At 40.2% G+C, this 14,554-nt stretch overlaps 1 protein-coding gene across 1 annotated transcript in view; it reads right to left on the minus strand.

The window, feature by feature from the left end:
- Positions 1-10,547: 10,547 nt before the first annotated feature.
- crtc1b (CREB regulated transcription coactivator 1b) overlaps positions 10,548-14,554 on the minus strand; it is a 32,442-nt gene continuing 28,435 nt past the window's right edge. The window contains exons 12-14 of the mRNA XM_061883460.1: positions 13,846-13,932; positions 13,580-13,754; positions 10,548-11,845 (exon numbers count right to left, since the gene is read on the minus strand). Of these exons, the coding sequence (XP_061739444.1) occupies positions 11,634-11,845; positions 13,580-13,754; positions 13,846-13,932 (474 nt within the window). The 3' untranslated portion in view covers positions 10,548-11,633. The remainder of the gene's footprint in view (positions 11,846-13,579; positions 13,755-13,845; positions 13,933-14,554) is intronic.

Consider the following 14,554-nt stretch of genomic DNA (forward strand, 5'->3'; position numbering starts at 1 on the left):
CGCACCAGACTTTTAGCCGCAGATATATTCGTTATGAAGTGAGCAAATAAATAAACGTCTATTTACATACCGTAATTGTTTCCAAACAGCTGATGAAACAAAACAGAAGTCATCGCCAAGGACCCATGGTAATGATTTGGTGATTTTCTGAAACCTAAATAATCCAAAAAGAATGCCATTGTCAATAGGAACGCCGTGGATGGCTAAACGACGGAACAGCACTTGTACTTCCGGTTAAAAGCTTGGTCTCAACAGAAGGGCAATGTAGCACCTGCCTATTGTGAGACATGCAAAAGTACACAACATTAGCAGCACTATACAATGGTATCTAATTATGTATGTTCCACTTACTAACAAAGCATAAAATAGATTAATAATAATAAATAAATGGCCACGGAATGACAGTCGGTGATAACATTTGAGTTTACTTCCCACATGATTAACATTTTTCCTTACAGGATAAAGAAAGTCAACCTTAAGCCTTATATCAATCACACAAGTATTTTGATAATAATCAACAATACTTTTTGTATTATAATGTTATTTGATTACTGTTACTTCAAATAATCTTTAAAAGTCTGTGATTTAATTTTTTTGTCATGAAATTATTGTATTTTCCGGACTCCAAAGCACACCCACAAAAATTTTGGAAGAAAAATATGTTTCCAAGTATTAGCCGCACCGGACTATTAGCCGAAGATATATACGTTATGAAGTGAGCAAATAAATTAACGTTTATTTACATACCGTAATTATTTCCAAACAGCGTCGATAACACTGCAGTAAAACGGCTGATGAAACAAAACAGAAGTCATCGCCAAGGACCTACGGTAATGATTTGGTGAATTTCCGAAACCTAATTAAATAAAAAAGAATGCCATTGTTAGTTAATAATACTAACAAAGACACTCTTAAATGTGTTAGTATATATTAGCTAATGCTAACAACGCTAGCTTCACATCACACGTGGTATGGTTCAGTAAGTCAAAATGGTTTCAGTTATACTTTAAAACAGACAAACGTTGATCGGAGTGATTAATGAAGAATGCATATGAGTTAGAACGCTATGGATGGCTAAACGAAGGAACGGCACTTGTACTTTCGGTTGAAAGCTCGGTCTCAACAGAAGGGCAATGCAGCACCTGCAGTGAGCGAACTCAACCAAAAGATGGCGCCATAGCACAAATATTCACACACCTATTCAGTGTTTTACTTGTTTGTTTGTTTTTAATTGTTCAAAAAAAGCAGCGGGTTATTGTCCGGAATTTACAGTAATCAATGGTGAAACCCTGATTACTACTCAAACTATAATCTATAATCGTTGCATCCCTACTCGTCTGTGGAGGAGGGGTTTAAACGACTGACATGAATTACATTCGGAGTGACGTTCCTTTGCGGCACAAGAGCAACAAGCTGCGCTAAAGTAAGCCCTTTCAATGTTTGCATCCCCTAAAATCTTCTCAGATTAAAATAATAATAAAAAAAAATAAAAAAAATGAAATATAGTTTACAAAGAGGAAAATAGAGATTTCATCTTTTTTCTTTTCACGTGAAAATATCTACATCCAGTGTGAAACAGTCAGCATTCAAATCAGGCAAATCAGTCCCAGTTCAAAAAAAGCCAGGAAGTGACAAATAAAGTGCGAAGCAACTGGAGGACTAAATGTTGCACCAAAACAGGTGAGGAACAAACGAAACAAAAACAAAAAAAAACACTACATGATAGGCACAAGAAAAATATTATCTTATCAGATGTTCAAAAACGTCACTTGAGCACAGCTAGAGGAAAGAGTGACAGCATACATGGGACACAAAATCTGCTCCATGTGCATCATTGCATGCAAGCTGACTGCAACAAAAAGCAGCAGGCGCACTAAACACAAAAATGTGCCAAACTGCCAGACAAGGTAGCAGAAAAAGGAACAGATGCAAGTGTTTTTTTTTCTTTCTTACGAGGAGGCGGTGCTACAGAGGGAGGAGAAAGAGCGTTAACAGGAGAACGTGTCATTGGGCGACCAGGATACTTCCACGATTGATACATTCTTTTTATAAAAAAAAGGTCATGAAGTAGCATTTTACAAAAGGGAAGAGGGCCATTAAACAGCTAGCAGAAGTAACTGTTGTCAGCAAAGGTTGATTGGAGGGAACTGAAGACCTTAAAAGGTTTCTGACGGGTGTGGTCACAAGGGATGGGTACATTTTTCCACATTTGAGCAGACACTGTACTAATGTTCTATTCTTGTGGCCGCGTTCATAGATTTAAAAAAAAAAAAAAAAAGAGCCTTTTTTTTTAATTTAACATTTAACACTGCACTGATGCATACTTGCCAACCTTGAGACCTTCGAATTCGGGAGATAGGGGCGTGGGGGTTTGATGTGGGCGGGGGTGTATATTGTAGCATCCCGGAAGAGTTAGTGCTGCAAGGGATTCTGGGTATTTGTTCTGTTGTGTTACGGTGCGGATGTTCTGCCGAAATGTGTTTGTCATTCTTGTTTGGTGTGGCTTCACAGTGTGGCGCATATTTGTCCATCCATCCATTTCCTACTGCTTGTCCCTTTTGGGGTCGATTGAGCTTATCTCAGCTGCATTTGGGCGGAAGGCGGGGTACATCCTGGACAAGTCGCTACCTCATCGCAGGGCCAACACGGATAGACAGAACGGCACTGTGGACAGGGTGACGCGGTTGGGAGAGTGGCCGCGCCAGCAACCTGAGGGTTCTTGGTTCAATCCCCACCTTCTACCAACCTCGTCATGTTCGTTGTGTCCTTGAACAAGACACTTCACTCTTGCTCCTGATGGATTGTGGTTAGGGCCTTGCTTAGCAGCTTCCGCCATCAGTGTGTGAATGTGTGTATGAATGGGTGAATGGTGAAATAGTGTCAAAGCGTTTTGAGTACCTTGAAGGTAGAAAAGCGCCATACAAGTATAACCCATTTACCATTTACAGACAACAATCACACACTCATTCATACACTAGGGCCAATTTAGTGTTGCCAGTCAACTTATCCCCGGGTGCATGTCTTTGGAGGTAGGAGGAAGCCGGAGTACCCAGAGGGAACCCACGCAGTTACAGGGAGCGCATGCAACCTCCACACAGAAAGATCCCGAGCCTGAGATTGAAACCAGGACTGCTCAGGACCTTCATATTGTAAGGCAGATGCACTAAGCTCTCCTCCACCGTGCTGCATATTTGTAACAGTGTTAAAGTTGTTTATGCGGCCACCCTCAGTGTGACCTGTATGGCTGTTGACCAAGTATGCCTTGCATTCACTTATGTGTGTGTGTGTGTGTGTGTGTGTGTGTGTGTGTGTGTGTAGAAGCCGCATATATTATGCCACTGGGCCGGCACGCTGTTTGTATGGAGGAGAAGCGGATATCATGGAATGTTGTAGAAGGCGGTAAAGAAAGTTCCTTGAAGGCACGCCCCCAATATTGTTGTCAGGGTCGAAATCGGGAGAATGGTTGCCCCGGGAGATTTTCGGGAGGGGCACTGAAATTCGGGAGTCTCCCGGGAAAATCGGGAGGGTTGGCAAGTATGCACTGATGAGATCTTGTTTTCTTAAACTTCAGTCTCATTTGTAAGTATTATATAGTAGACTTTGCATGCACGGCAATTCCAAGACATTAGGTGGCAGGAGTGTATAGACTATAGCGCACTACTGTAGTTAGAAAGTAGTCTTTTCTTTGGTTGAGCCCTACAAAGTGTTTATACTATAGGAATTGTATTAATTACACAATGGTGTTTGGTTATGAGCATTTTAGTCTTAGTTTTAATTTCCGCATTTGAAGGAGTTTAAAATTACTAATGCTAATGAGTAAATGGCATATACAATGTAAATTACTGTCGTACTAGCACATTTTTGAAAAGTGTCACATTACTTTTGAACACTTTCTCGCAGACATGCTTGCTTGCTTTGTTGGCATGGAAAATAGCACCGTTACCCATTACACCCGTTTAACTGCCAAGCGCTTGAGCCATACTTGCCGACCCCCTATTTTTTTCTGGGTGATTCTCGAATTTCAGTGCCCCTCACGAAAATCTCCCGGGGCAACCATTCTCCGGAATTTCTCCCGATTTCCACCCGGACAACGGTATTGGGGGCGTGCCTTAAAGGCACTGCCTTTAACGTCCTCTCTCAACTATAAATGTCTCCGTTATCCTTAGGTTTATCTATAACCCATAAAGTAAGCAGGCACAGAGCTATTTCTCAGTGTGTTTATTCCAGCCGGCACGTTGATACACTGACACACAACATCCGGATTCCCATCATGCATTGCTTCAAAACTACGGCAAGTAGTAATGTCCAAAAAACATAACAGAGACGAAGCAGAAGAACGAAGAAAGGACATGGCGACGACGAGTAAGAAGAAGTACGCTTGCCAGTTCCAAAATGATTGGAAAAAAATAATTTCAGTTCATCCAGGACAGCTCGAAGGGGAAAGGGTATGCTGCCTGCAAATTTTGCAGATCAGACTTCACCATTGAACACGGTGGCCGAACGGATATACTCATTCATGAACAGATTATTTATATATATGTGTGTGTGTGTATATATATATATATATATATATATATATATATATATATATATATATATATATATATATATATAGGAAATACTTGAAAATATATACCAAGGTTGGCAAGTATGGCTTGAGCTGGTGCAGAGTCATCAACCGCACGTGACGTCACATGCAACAAAAGTATCGAAATATAGTACCTTTTAATATCTGAATTCGGTCAGTACCTATAAAAATACCAAAATTCGTTACCGGTCTCCAGTCACAATAAAGGTGAGGTTTTGGTCGGGTGTGACTGATGAAAGACTGTTCTGCATGCCAATGGGTCGTTGGCTTTAGTGGTGGAATAACAACTTATTGGACGTTTTCCCTTGGCGTGAGGCAATCATTAGGGTAAGGATGTCTGGACATTATTATGAAGGGGATTCATTTGGCTCCATTCATCGTGGTTTACCGGACACATGAAGCGTGACCAATTGGGGGGGGGTTGTTCTCTTTTACGGGGCGCCTTGTGGCGACCCATCAGCGTTCCTGGTCTGTAAGCCTGTACACTGTTTGTTTTTGTCTAATCTTGAACGGGTTTGTGCTGAAAGCAAAGTTTCGTTATTATTCAATTATTATTCAACCTCCAAACACGACGAGTTGAGTTTATACGAAAATGGATACGTGGATGATACAGCAGAGGATTGGGAGAATGTCATGTGGTCAGATGAAACAAAAATAGAACTTTTTGGTATAAACTCAACTCGTCGTGTGTGGAGGAAGAAGAATACTGAGTTGCATCCCAAGAACACCACACCTACTGTGAAGCATGGGGGTGGAAACATCATGCTTTGGGGCTGTTTTTCTGCTAAGGGGACAGGACGATTGATCCGTGTTAAGGAAAGAATGAATGAGGCCATGTATCGTGAGATTTTGAGCCAAAACCTCCTTCCATCAGTGAGAGCTTGAATGGTTGACCGAATACTTATTTTCCACCATAATTTACAAATACATTCTTTAGAATTTGAACAATGTGAATTCCTGGTTTTTTTTTCACATTCTGTCTCTCACAGTTGAAGTGTACCTATGATGAAAATTACAGACCTCTGTCATCATTTTAAGAGGGAGAACTTGCACAATCGGCGGCTGACTAAATACTTTTTTGCCCCACTGTATATATCTATCTATCTATCTATCTATCCACTTGAGCCACCAGATGGCAGTAGAGTGTTGCATATCTTAAAATGTGTCTTGTGGCAATTACAACTTTGACCGCGGCATTGGCTGCTCTTGTAGAGTGGGGCTTTCCATCATTTTCAGCAGACTGCATTGCAAAATGATTAACCCCCATCCCTTCCTCTCTCGCGGGATCCACCAAAGAATGGGGCCATATGAATAATTTCCCTACTGTAGGTCCAAATTGTCAAATTTAAGGCCCCTGCACAAACCTGCAAATGTGTGTGAAACGGGCATTTTGCTGAATGTTTCGAATTGGACAGAAAAAAAAAAAATGTAGAGTCCAGTTGCCTCAATTCAACCTTTCCTGATTACCACGGGCTTGATGACTGAGAATCTACACAGGCATATTTAACTGTTGCAGCCGACATGCATCCCTTTAGACTTTGTGACAGAGTTATGTTGCAACCATTCATCCTGTGGCGCCATCAGGGCCTTCATTTAGAGGTTTGCACTGCCCGTTTGTCATGCATCTTGTTTCATCTAGCTTATATGTACAAGGTACAATGAGGAGTGCTCAGTGAGATGACAAGACAAAAAATGACAGAAAACTTCCATTGTTCCGTTTTCACCGTTTGAATGAAATACATCACTTCACCGACAAAGAAAATTTTTTTTTTGCCTTAAAGGAAAAATCCAGCTCAAAGTTGTCACTACATCACCAGAGTTTTTTTTTCTTTAATCTTCTAAATTTGTGTTTTCATAGTAAATCGAGCCTGAAGCAGTGGCTTTTTCCAATTGGACAGGAGAGAAACTCATTTTATGAAGACAGAATGAAGGATTTGAAAATAACATACAGTGTACAAAAAATACATTATTTCCCCCCGGTGGTGAAATCTATTTCAATGCACATTTGGGATTGATGGCAGAGGTAAGCAGAGGTCCCATATTGCCAGAACAAATTGATGTAGAAAAGATATTGATCAGGTAGACTGCAGGAATTACATTAGCACCTATTACCACATAATCCAAATTATGCTATACCGGCGCATAGTTAGTCAGTGTTTCACATCCACTCATTTGTTTGTGGCGGGCCCACTACAATTAGATTTGGTGCTAACTGTTCGGATTTGCCCATTAAAAACATTATAATGGGACTGTCTGTGTATGTAGCTTGTCCTTACAAGTCTGTACAGTAGATGACATCGTAACTCTCCGCGTCTTAAGGTGCCTTAAAACACACAAGTGAAGTGAATTATATTTATACAGCGCTTTTTCTCTAGTGACTCAAAGCGCTTTACATAGTGAAACCCAATATCTAAGTTACATTTAAACCAGTGTGGGTGGCACTGGGAGCAGGTGGGTAAAGTGTCTTGCCCAAGGACGCAACGGCAATGACTAGGATGGTGGAAGCGGGGATTGAACCTGGAACCCTCAAGTTGCTGGCACGGCCAGTCTACCATCCGAGCTATACCGCTCATATACATGGTCTGCGGGAGAATAAAAAGGTATTTATATACTAGTGGTATACGTGAGGTCGACGGGCAGATCGGTGCGGTGTCTTCAGTCATGCGGACGTTGTATCGATCCGTTGTGGTGAAGAAGGAGCTGAGCCGGAAGGCAAAGCTCGCAATTTACCGGTCGATCTACGTTCCCATCCTCACCTATGGTCATGAGCTTTGGGTTATGACCGAAAGGACAAGATCACGGGTACAAGCGGCCGAAATGAGTTTCCTCCGCCGGGTGGCCGGGCTCTCCCTTAGAGATAGGGTGAGAAGCTCTGTCATCCGGGAGGAGCTCAAAGTAAAGCCGCTGATCCTCCACATCAAAAGAGGAGCAGGATGAGGTGGTCCGGGCATCTTGTCAGGATGCCACCCGAGCGCCTCCCTAGGGAGGTGTTTTACAGGTTTCCCCGCTCTTCAGGGGATTTTTTCCCTGAAAACCAGCTTGTAGGGATGAAATAGCCTCGGTAGAAGTGGTAAAAAATAGAATGATGGATGTATATATTGTATATATATTAATATATATACACATATACATATGTATCCATCCATCCAATTTTTACCGCTTGTCCCGTCCGGGGTCGCTGCATTCGGGCGGAAGGCGGTGTACACCCTGGACAAGTTGCCAGCTCATCACAGGGCCTATACATATGTATATATATATATATATATATATATATATATATCTAAATAATTTTGGTAACAGGACAACACTAATATATATATATATATACATATATATATATATACATATATATATATATATATATATATATATATATATATATATATATACATATATATATATATATATATATATATATATATATATATATATATATACATACATACATATATATATATATATATATATATACATATATATATATATATATATATATATTAGTGTTGTCCTGTTACCAAAATTATTTAGATACTTTTCGGTACATTTCTAAATAAAGGGGACCACAAAAAATGCATTATTGGCTTTATTTCAGCTAAAAATCTTAAGGCTTGTGTTTCTACATCTGTCCCGCCATATCCTTTTATAAGGCCTGCAACAGCCTGAAAATGATATGAGTCAATAAAGTACTTTTTTTTTCTTATAAAATTTATCATTTTAATTTTTGACGAAATATGCATGCACTGCATGCGGTTACATACTTTTTAATGCAGTATGAACAAGAATGTTTTAATGTAGACACATAGAATCATCATACTGCTGTGATTATATGCATCAAGTGTTCATTCAAGGCTAAGGCAAAATATCAAGAGATATATCGTATATCGCGATATGGCCTAAAAATATCGCGATATTAAAAAAAGACCATATCACCCAGCCCTACGTTACATATAAACTTGACATTTGGAATATAAACACAAGACTACTGAATTCATTGGATTGAACTGAATTGTAGTTGTCAATGTAGTGCTTTTGTTTATTGGTCATATGTGTTTATTCATAGTAAACACAAATCTTTACTTAACCTGTAATACATTTCTTAATATGGCGTGGCAAAGTTGGTAAGAGTGGCTGTGCCAGCAATCTGAGGGTTACTGGTTCAATCCCCACCTTCTACTATCCTAGTCACGTTTGTTGTGTCCTTGAGCAAGACACTTCACCCTTGCTCCTGATGGGTCCTGGTGAGCGCCTTGCATGGCAGCTCCCGCCATCAGTTTTTGAATGTGTGTGTGAATGGGCGAATGTGGAAATACTGTCAAAGCGCTTTGGGCTCCTTAAAAAGGGGTAGAAAAGCGCTATACAAGTACAATCCATTTACCATTTAATATCTACTTATACTTTTTAATTTTCCTGAAAGAACTCTTCTAAACAAATCAATAAAGTACTATCTAACTATCTACCTACCTATCTATCTACCTACCTAAAATGCATTTTTGTTGGTTGTCGCTTATGCTAATCCAGGTTGCCAAGAGTAATACTCATCCATCCATCCATCCATTTTCTACCGCTTATTCCCTTTCGGGTCGCGGGGGGCGCTGGCGCCTATCTCAGCTACAATCGGGCGGAAGGCGGGGTACACCCTAGTAAACCAATGTTAATACGCCTGGCTGTGGTAAATCAATTTCTGCAAAGTAAGTATTATTAATAATAAATTAAATGTTTTCATAGCTGTATCATGAAAAGCTTGTTTGTGATTTTCCAAATAACATTTTTGACGGTAAAAAAATCCCTCTAGACAGGAAATAACACCGACAAGTCACAAAATTCAGAGGTCGATATGGCGAGGAATGACTACTACAATATTCACAAACGCTGCACTGCAGTCAGCCCTGGCTTCTGGCGTGTTACACGAGTAATATTTAAGACCGAAATGCAGCCAGAAAAACTTGTGTAGGGCTACAAAAAGCCCTGCTGCAAACCAAGCCTTTACGACTTCAACTAAAATGTAGTACAAAATAAAAAACACCAGATGGTTAGTACTAGGTTGCCCTGACACTGTACTGGTTGTCTTGATTAAAGCTTCATTAAAAGCTATTCCAGAATTCAACAGATGATATAAACCCGATCAGTTGACCTCAGTCTCCTTACATAAGAAGGCGACCTGGAGAAAATCGCTTCAGAAGCAAAATGTGCAACAAGCATGCCAGACTGCATGTGGGAACCCCAAGGTGGATTTTTCCTTTAAGCGTCATCATATTTTAGCCTTGCTTGCATAGGAACCACGCGTCTGCTGAAAGCAATGTAAGAGCTTGGATGGATCGACTGTACTCGACAGAAAAAATTCTGCAGTGACCAAAATATAAGTCCCGCTCAGGGACACTGGGACTTGATCTCGAGTAGGAGTAACAAGCGCCAATGATCAGCCATGTCTGTACACAAACGATACAACATACATTACGAGATCACACAATAAACATCTCTCGGGGAAACTCTGACAAAAGGCCACCGTGGGTCGTTTTCTGCTGAATCTGGATCACATGTGAGCTGATGTTAACTCTTTGTAAACATTTGTTTGGAACATCTGTAAACAGTTTTAGACTCTGCTAGGTCCCTGATCGTTGTTAGTGTCCATTCACGTTGGTCACTACTTGAGCCAATCTTGTGAAAAATGCCTTATAATACTTAAATCTAAATATAATTTCTGAAATAGATATTTTTCCCTTGTGAATAAGTGCTTATATATATATATCTATATATATATTTATACATAAATATGTTGTAGGAATTGCACATTGGTATGAAAACGCCCATCAAGAGGCAACGTTAAAGAGCTTTTTGTTAGAGCTTCCCTTCTAAGGAGCAAAAAGCCTCCCCATATTTGCGCTCCTCCGCATTTACCTACAATTTAAATTTCACTTTATAAAACATCAGTAGTTTGGTTATAAAGTGTACCGCTACAAAATACAGTACATTGATTTATCAGACCTTACACAACATAATCACAAAGAGCACAGAACAAAAGATATGCCTCTCTTAAGTACGAGAAAATGTTACGAAAATACGTTAGACACTTAACAGTAGAATACTCACGTAAGGCAAAATCAGGTGATTTCACAGTGACGACTTCAAAAAGGTCTGGAAAAAAAATAAAATAACAGACAGCCGCCTTCACTTTAGAGAAAGACTTGTCTGGTGATGTTTGTGTATCTTTTTCCGAACAATGCTTTCCAGTTAAGTCGTGATACCTGATCATCAAAAAACAACCCTGCGTGTTTTTCGGCACTACGCATGACTTGAACGTCATTACAGGGCTGCAGCAAAGAGTATGGCACGTCCAACACTGAAGAGCAATTATGGGGAGGTTTTGCACTCCTTCGTTAAACAAGTAGCGTAAACACAGATACGACGGAAATAAATACATTGGTAATCCATAAACAAACATCAGTGCAATTTTACACGATGCCTACTGAAAGCATTTTGGCATCAAAGGTAATCAAATATAAATATTCAATCTAATAAATAAACATATCGATACGTACAACATCAAAACATACAGCGCATGATGAAAAAAACATTTGGTCGTCAAAAATAAAGCTTTGAGTGTGACAGCTGTTGTGTTGCAGGACTACCCGATTTGTTTTTTTTCCTTTAACATGGCCGGTGTGATACAGTTCAACGTCTCTGCAGCTTCCTGCTACAAGCAAATAGAAACAAAAACAGATATTAAAGTGGATATGAAAAGGGAAAAAAAATTGCATTTTTGGAATAGATGTGGTTTGTAATGGTACACTGTAAACACAGCCGTGCTAGCAAAAGCGCCGAGCGGCCAATCTCTTAAAGGACAGCAAGGCCATTCCCCGGAAGCCACAGGACGTCCTTTTCCCTGCTGTCTTTTGTATCAAAGGGTTTTCACGGAGTCGAGGACGAGGTCAGACTGCTGGATGGCCATGCAACAAGGGAGAGGGTTCGACCCTGCCCTTGGTCTCTCGCTCTCTCTCCTTTCACAATTTGGGAGTGTTTTTCTTCTACAGTCGGTTGACATGTCGCGTCACAGCCTATCCATCCTGAACGTGTCTTCGGTGGCGGGGTCGGCCAGCACCATGTCGGGGTCGTTGAGCATGTGCAGCCCGTCCAGCGTGAGGGGGTCGATCTTTAGCTCATCCAGGGGGAACTGAGAGTCCGCGTCGAAGCTGACGTCGCCGACGCCCGCCAGCGAATTGGTGAGCTCTTTGGAGAGGCTCGGCGGGGACTCACCTGTGACTGGAATGTGTGACATCAAAGAGACAAGTGGGTGTGGACACGGCGCAAAGTGGGGAGAAAGAAAACCCAGCCTTTGCACACCTAGCTGTCCAAATCCATACGCTCAGAAATTGTTTAACACCTAGACTAGAGGTCTTCCACAGGGGGCCCGTGACCCTTAGGGCAGGGGTGTCAAACTCATTCTCACTGAGGGCCACATCGCAGTTATGGCTGCCTTCAGAGGACCACTTGTCACCGTGAATAATAATTGAAAATAAATGTATAGGGATTCTGCGGTGTTCTATGTTGTTGTTTGCTGGGGTGGGGCAGCAAGGTCAGAGGGAGGAACGGACTTAATAAACTGACTAAGAGAGCTGACTCTATCCTAGTCTGCCCACTAGTCAACATTGAGGAGGTGCCTGACAAAAGAATGCTGACCAAGTTGACTTCTACTCTTACCCCATGCACAGTACTATGCAAGCCCCGAGTAGCTCTTTCAGCATTAGACTGTTACATTCATAGTGCAAGAAGGAGCGCTACCACAGGTCTTTTCTACCCACAACCATAACACTTTACAATGCACTTATGTGATTACTGTGATATTTTTTCTTAGTGTGCAACACAGCTGTTAGTGTTTTTTTAATTTTATTTAATCCTTAATCTGTACATATTAGTGCAGTGGTTCTCAAATGGGGGTATTCGTACCCCTGGGGGTACTTGAAGGTATGCCAAGGGATACGTGAGATTTTTTAAAAAATATTCTAAAAATAGCAACAATTAAAAAATCCTTTATAAATATATTTATTGAATAATTTTTCAAGGAAGTATGAATGTAAGTTCATAAACTGTGAAAAAAAAATACAACAATGCAATATTCAGTGTTGACAGCTAGATTTTTTCTGGACATGCTCCATAATTATTGATGTTAAAGATTTATTTTTTGTGAGGAAATGTTTAGAAGTTCATGAATCCAGATGGATCTCTATTACAATCCCCAAAGAGGGCACTTTAAGTTGATGATTACTTCTATGTGTAGAAATCTTTATTTATAATTGAATCACTTGTTTAGTTTTCCACAAGTTTTTAGTTATTATTATACCTTTTTTTCCAAATAGTTCAAGAAAGACCACTACAAATGAGCAATATTTTGCACTGTCATACAATTTAATAAATCAGAAACTGATGACATAGTGCTGTATTTTACTTCTTTATCTCTTTTTTTCAACCAAAAATGCTTTGCTCTGATTAGGGGGTACTTGAATTAAAAAAAATGTTGACAGGGGGTACATCACTGAAAAAAGGTTGAGAACCACTGTATTAGTTCACAATATGTAGTATTTATTTATAAAAATTAAAAATAATTATGTTTTACTTATGGTACTGTATGTGAAAACCTGCACTGAATCAACATAATCTCCCCATTGTGGAAAAAATAAAAGTCTATCATATCCTATTGTTTTTTTACCGCAATATTCTGGCGAAAGAGCTGCAAATTTTTACTGTAAATCTATTGTCACTTTTATGGAGTATATTTTTACGGATTGCTTTGAAATCATAAAATAAGCAGATATTTATATAGGGTAAAATTATTAGCCTTTGGATAATTATGCATCAGGGACGCAGCAACATCACTGAAAGAGAATGTACTAATTTGACCTTTTGGCCTCAGCTTTTTACGGTACAACCACTCAATTTAAAGGAAATTTGCATAGAACGGAAACCGTCGTGGCAGAATGAGGAAAATGCATGACTTACCTGTTAGGATAATGTTAGGAATATTGCCATGGCTACTGTAGCCCAGCTGCTGAGAGTCTTGTAGGCTGCTCCCGCTTAGACCCATCATGGCGGCTTGTGTATAGTTGAGGGTGGAGCACTGCGTATACAGGTTGGTGGAGCTTATGGGGTTTTCAATCATGTTGAACTGCTCCAACTGAGAAAACGGAATTTGAATCAGTTCAGAGCCCAAGTTGAAATGACAGTAAAACTTGACTGCTGTTTATTAGGAACACAGTGCAAGTCACCTGGTGGGAGAGAGCATTGGTCTGCCTTGATGCCACTTGCTGATCGTAGAAAGAGTCACCAAATATGCTCCCCACCACGGAAATGTGCTGAAAAACCAATACAGGGGCCAAATATCTCAGATTTGTTTGCCAAGAACATAAATTAAAGTAAAAACTGAAATTACCCCGGCGGGAAGTTCTCCAAAAAAGCAACAGAAAGCACAAGCACAAGGTCAAGTCACAACCATCAGACTGAGCAGTGAAAAAAGCGGTGAGACTCATGAGGAGGCCTGTCGGCATTATGATTTTCCAGAGGAAATTAATGCACAGGCTAAAATTCATAGGTTTAAGATTGAACCTAAATTTAATTGGATGTGAAAACATGGGCAAGATGTGAAGTGTAAGCGCATAAACACTGCAATTGTTTAAGGCCACAACAACAAGTAGGGACAACATGTTTGTGGCGACTGGTCACTCCATTAGTGGATCATCAACGTGGCCATCATGCTCCGCAATGTTTGCTTTTTTTACATTGGTGGATGGACTGAATTGCCACTTGGATAAAATTATGCTTAGTTTGTGCTAAACCTTTATTCAGCAGTCAATCAACATGTCATTTGTAATCGTTTTAGTTCGATTTTACAGCATCACAGTAGTGTCTAATCAAAAGTCCTCTGAGATAATTGCTAATTTAGCATCGCTTCGAACGCCGTAATAGTGACAAATTCAC

This window comes from Nerophis ophidion, linkage group LG22 (genome assembly GCF_033978795.1).
Source record: "Nerophis ophidion isolate RoL-2023_Sa linkage group LG22, RoL_Noph_v1.0, whole genome shotgun sequence".
In the NCBI taxonomy this organism is placed as follows: domain Eukaryota; kingdom Metazoa; phylum Chordata; class Actinopteri; order Syngnathiformes; family Syngnathidae; genus Nerophis; species Nerophis ophidion.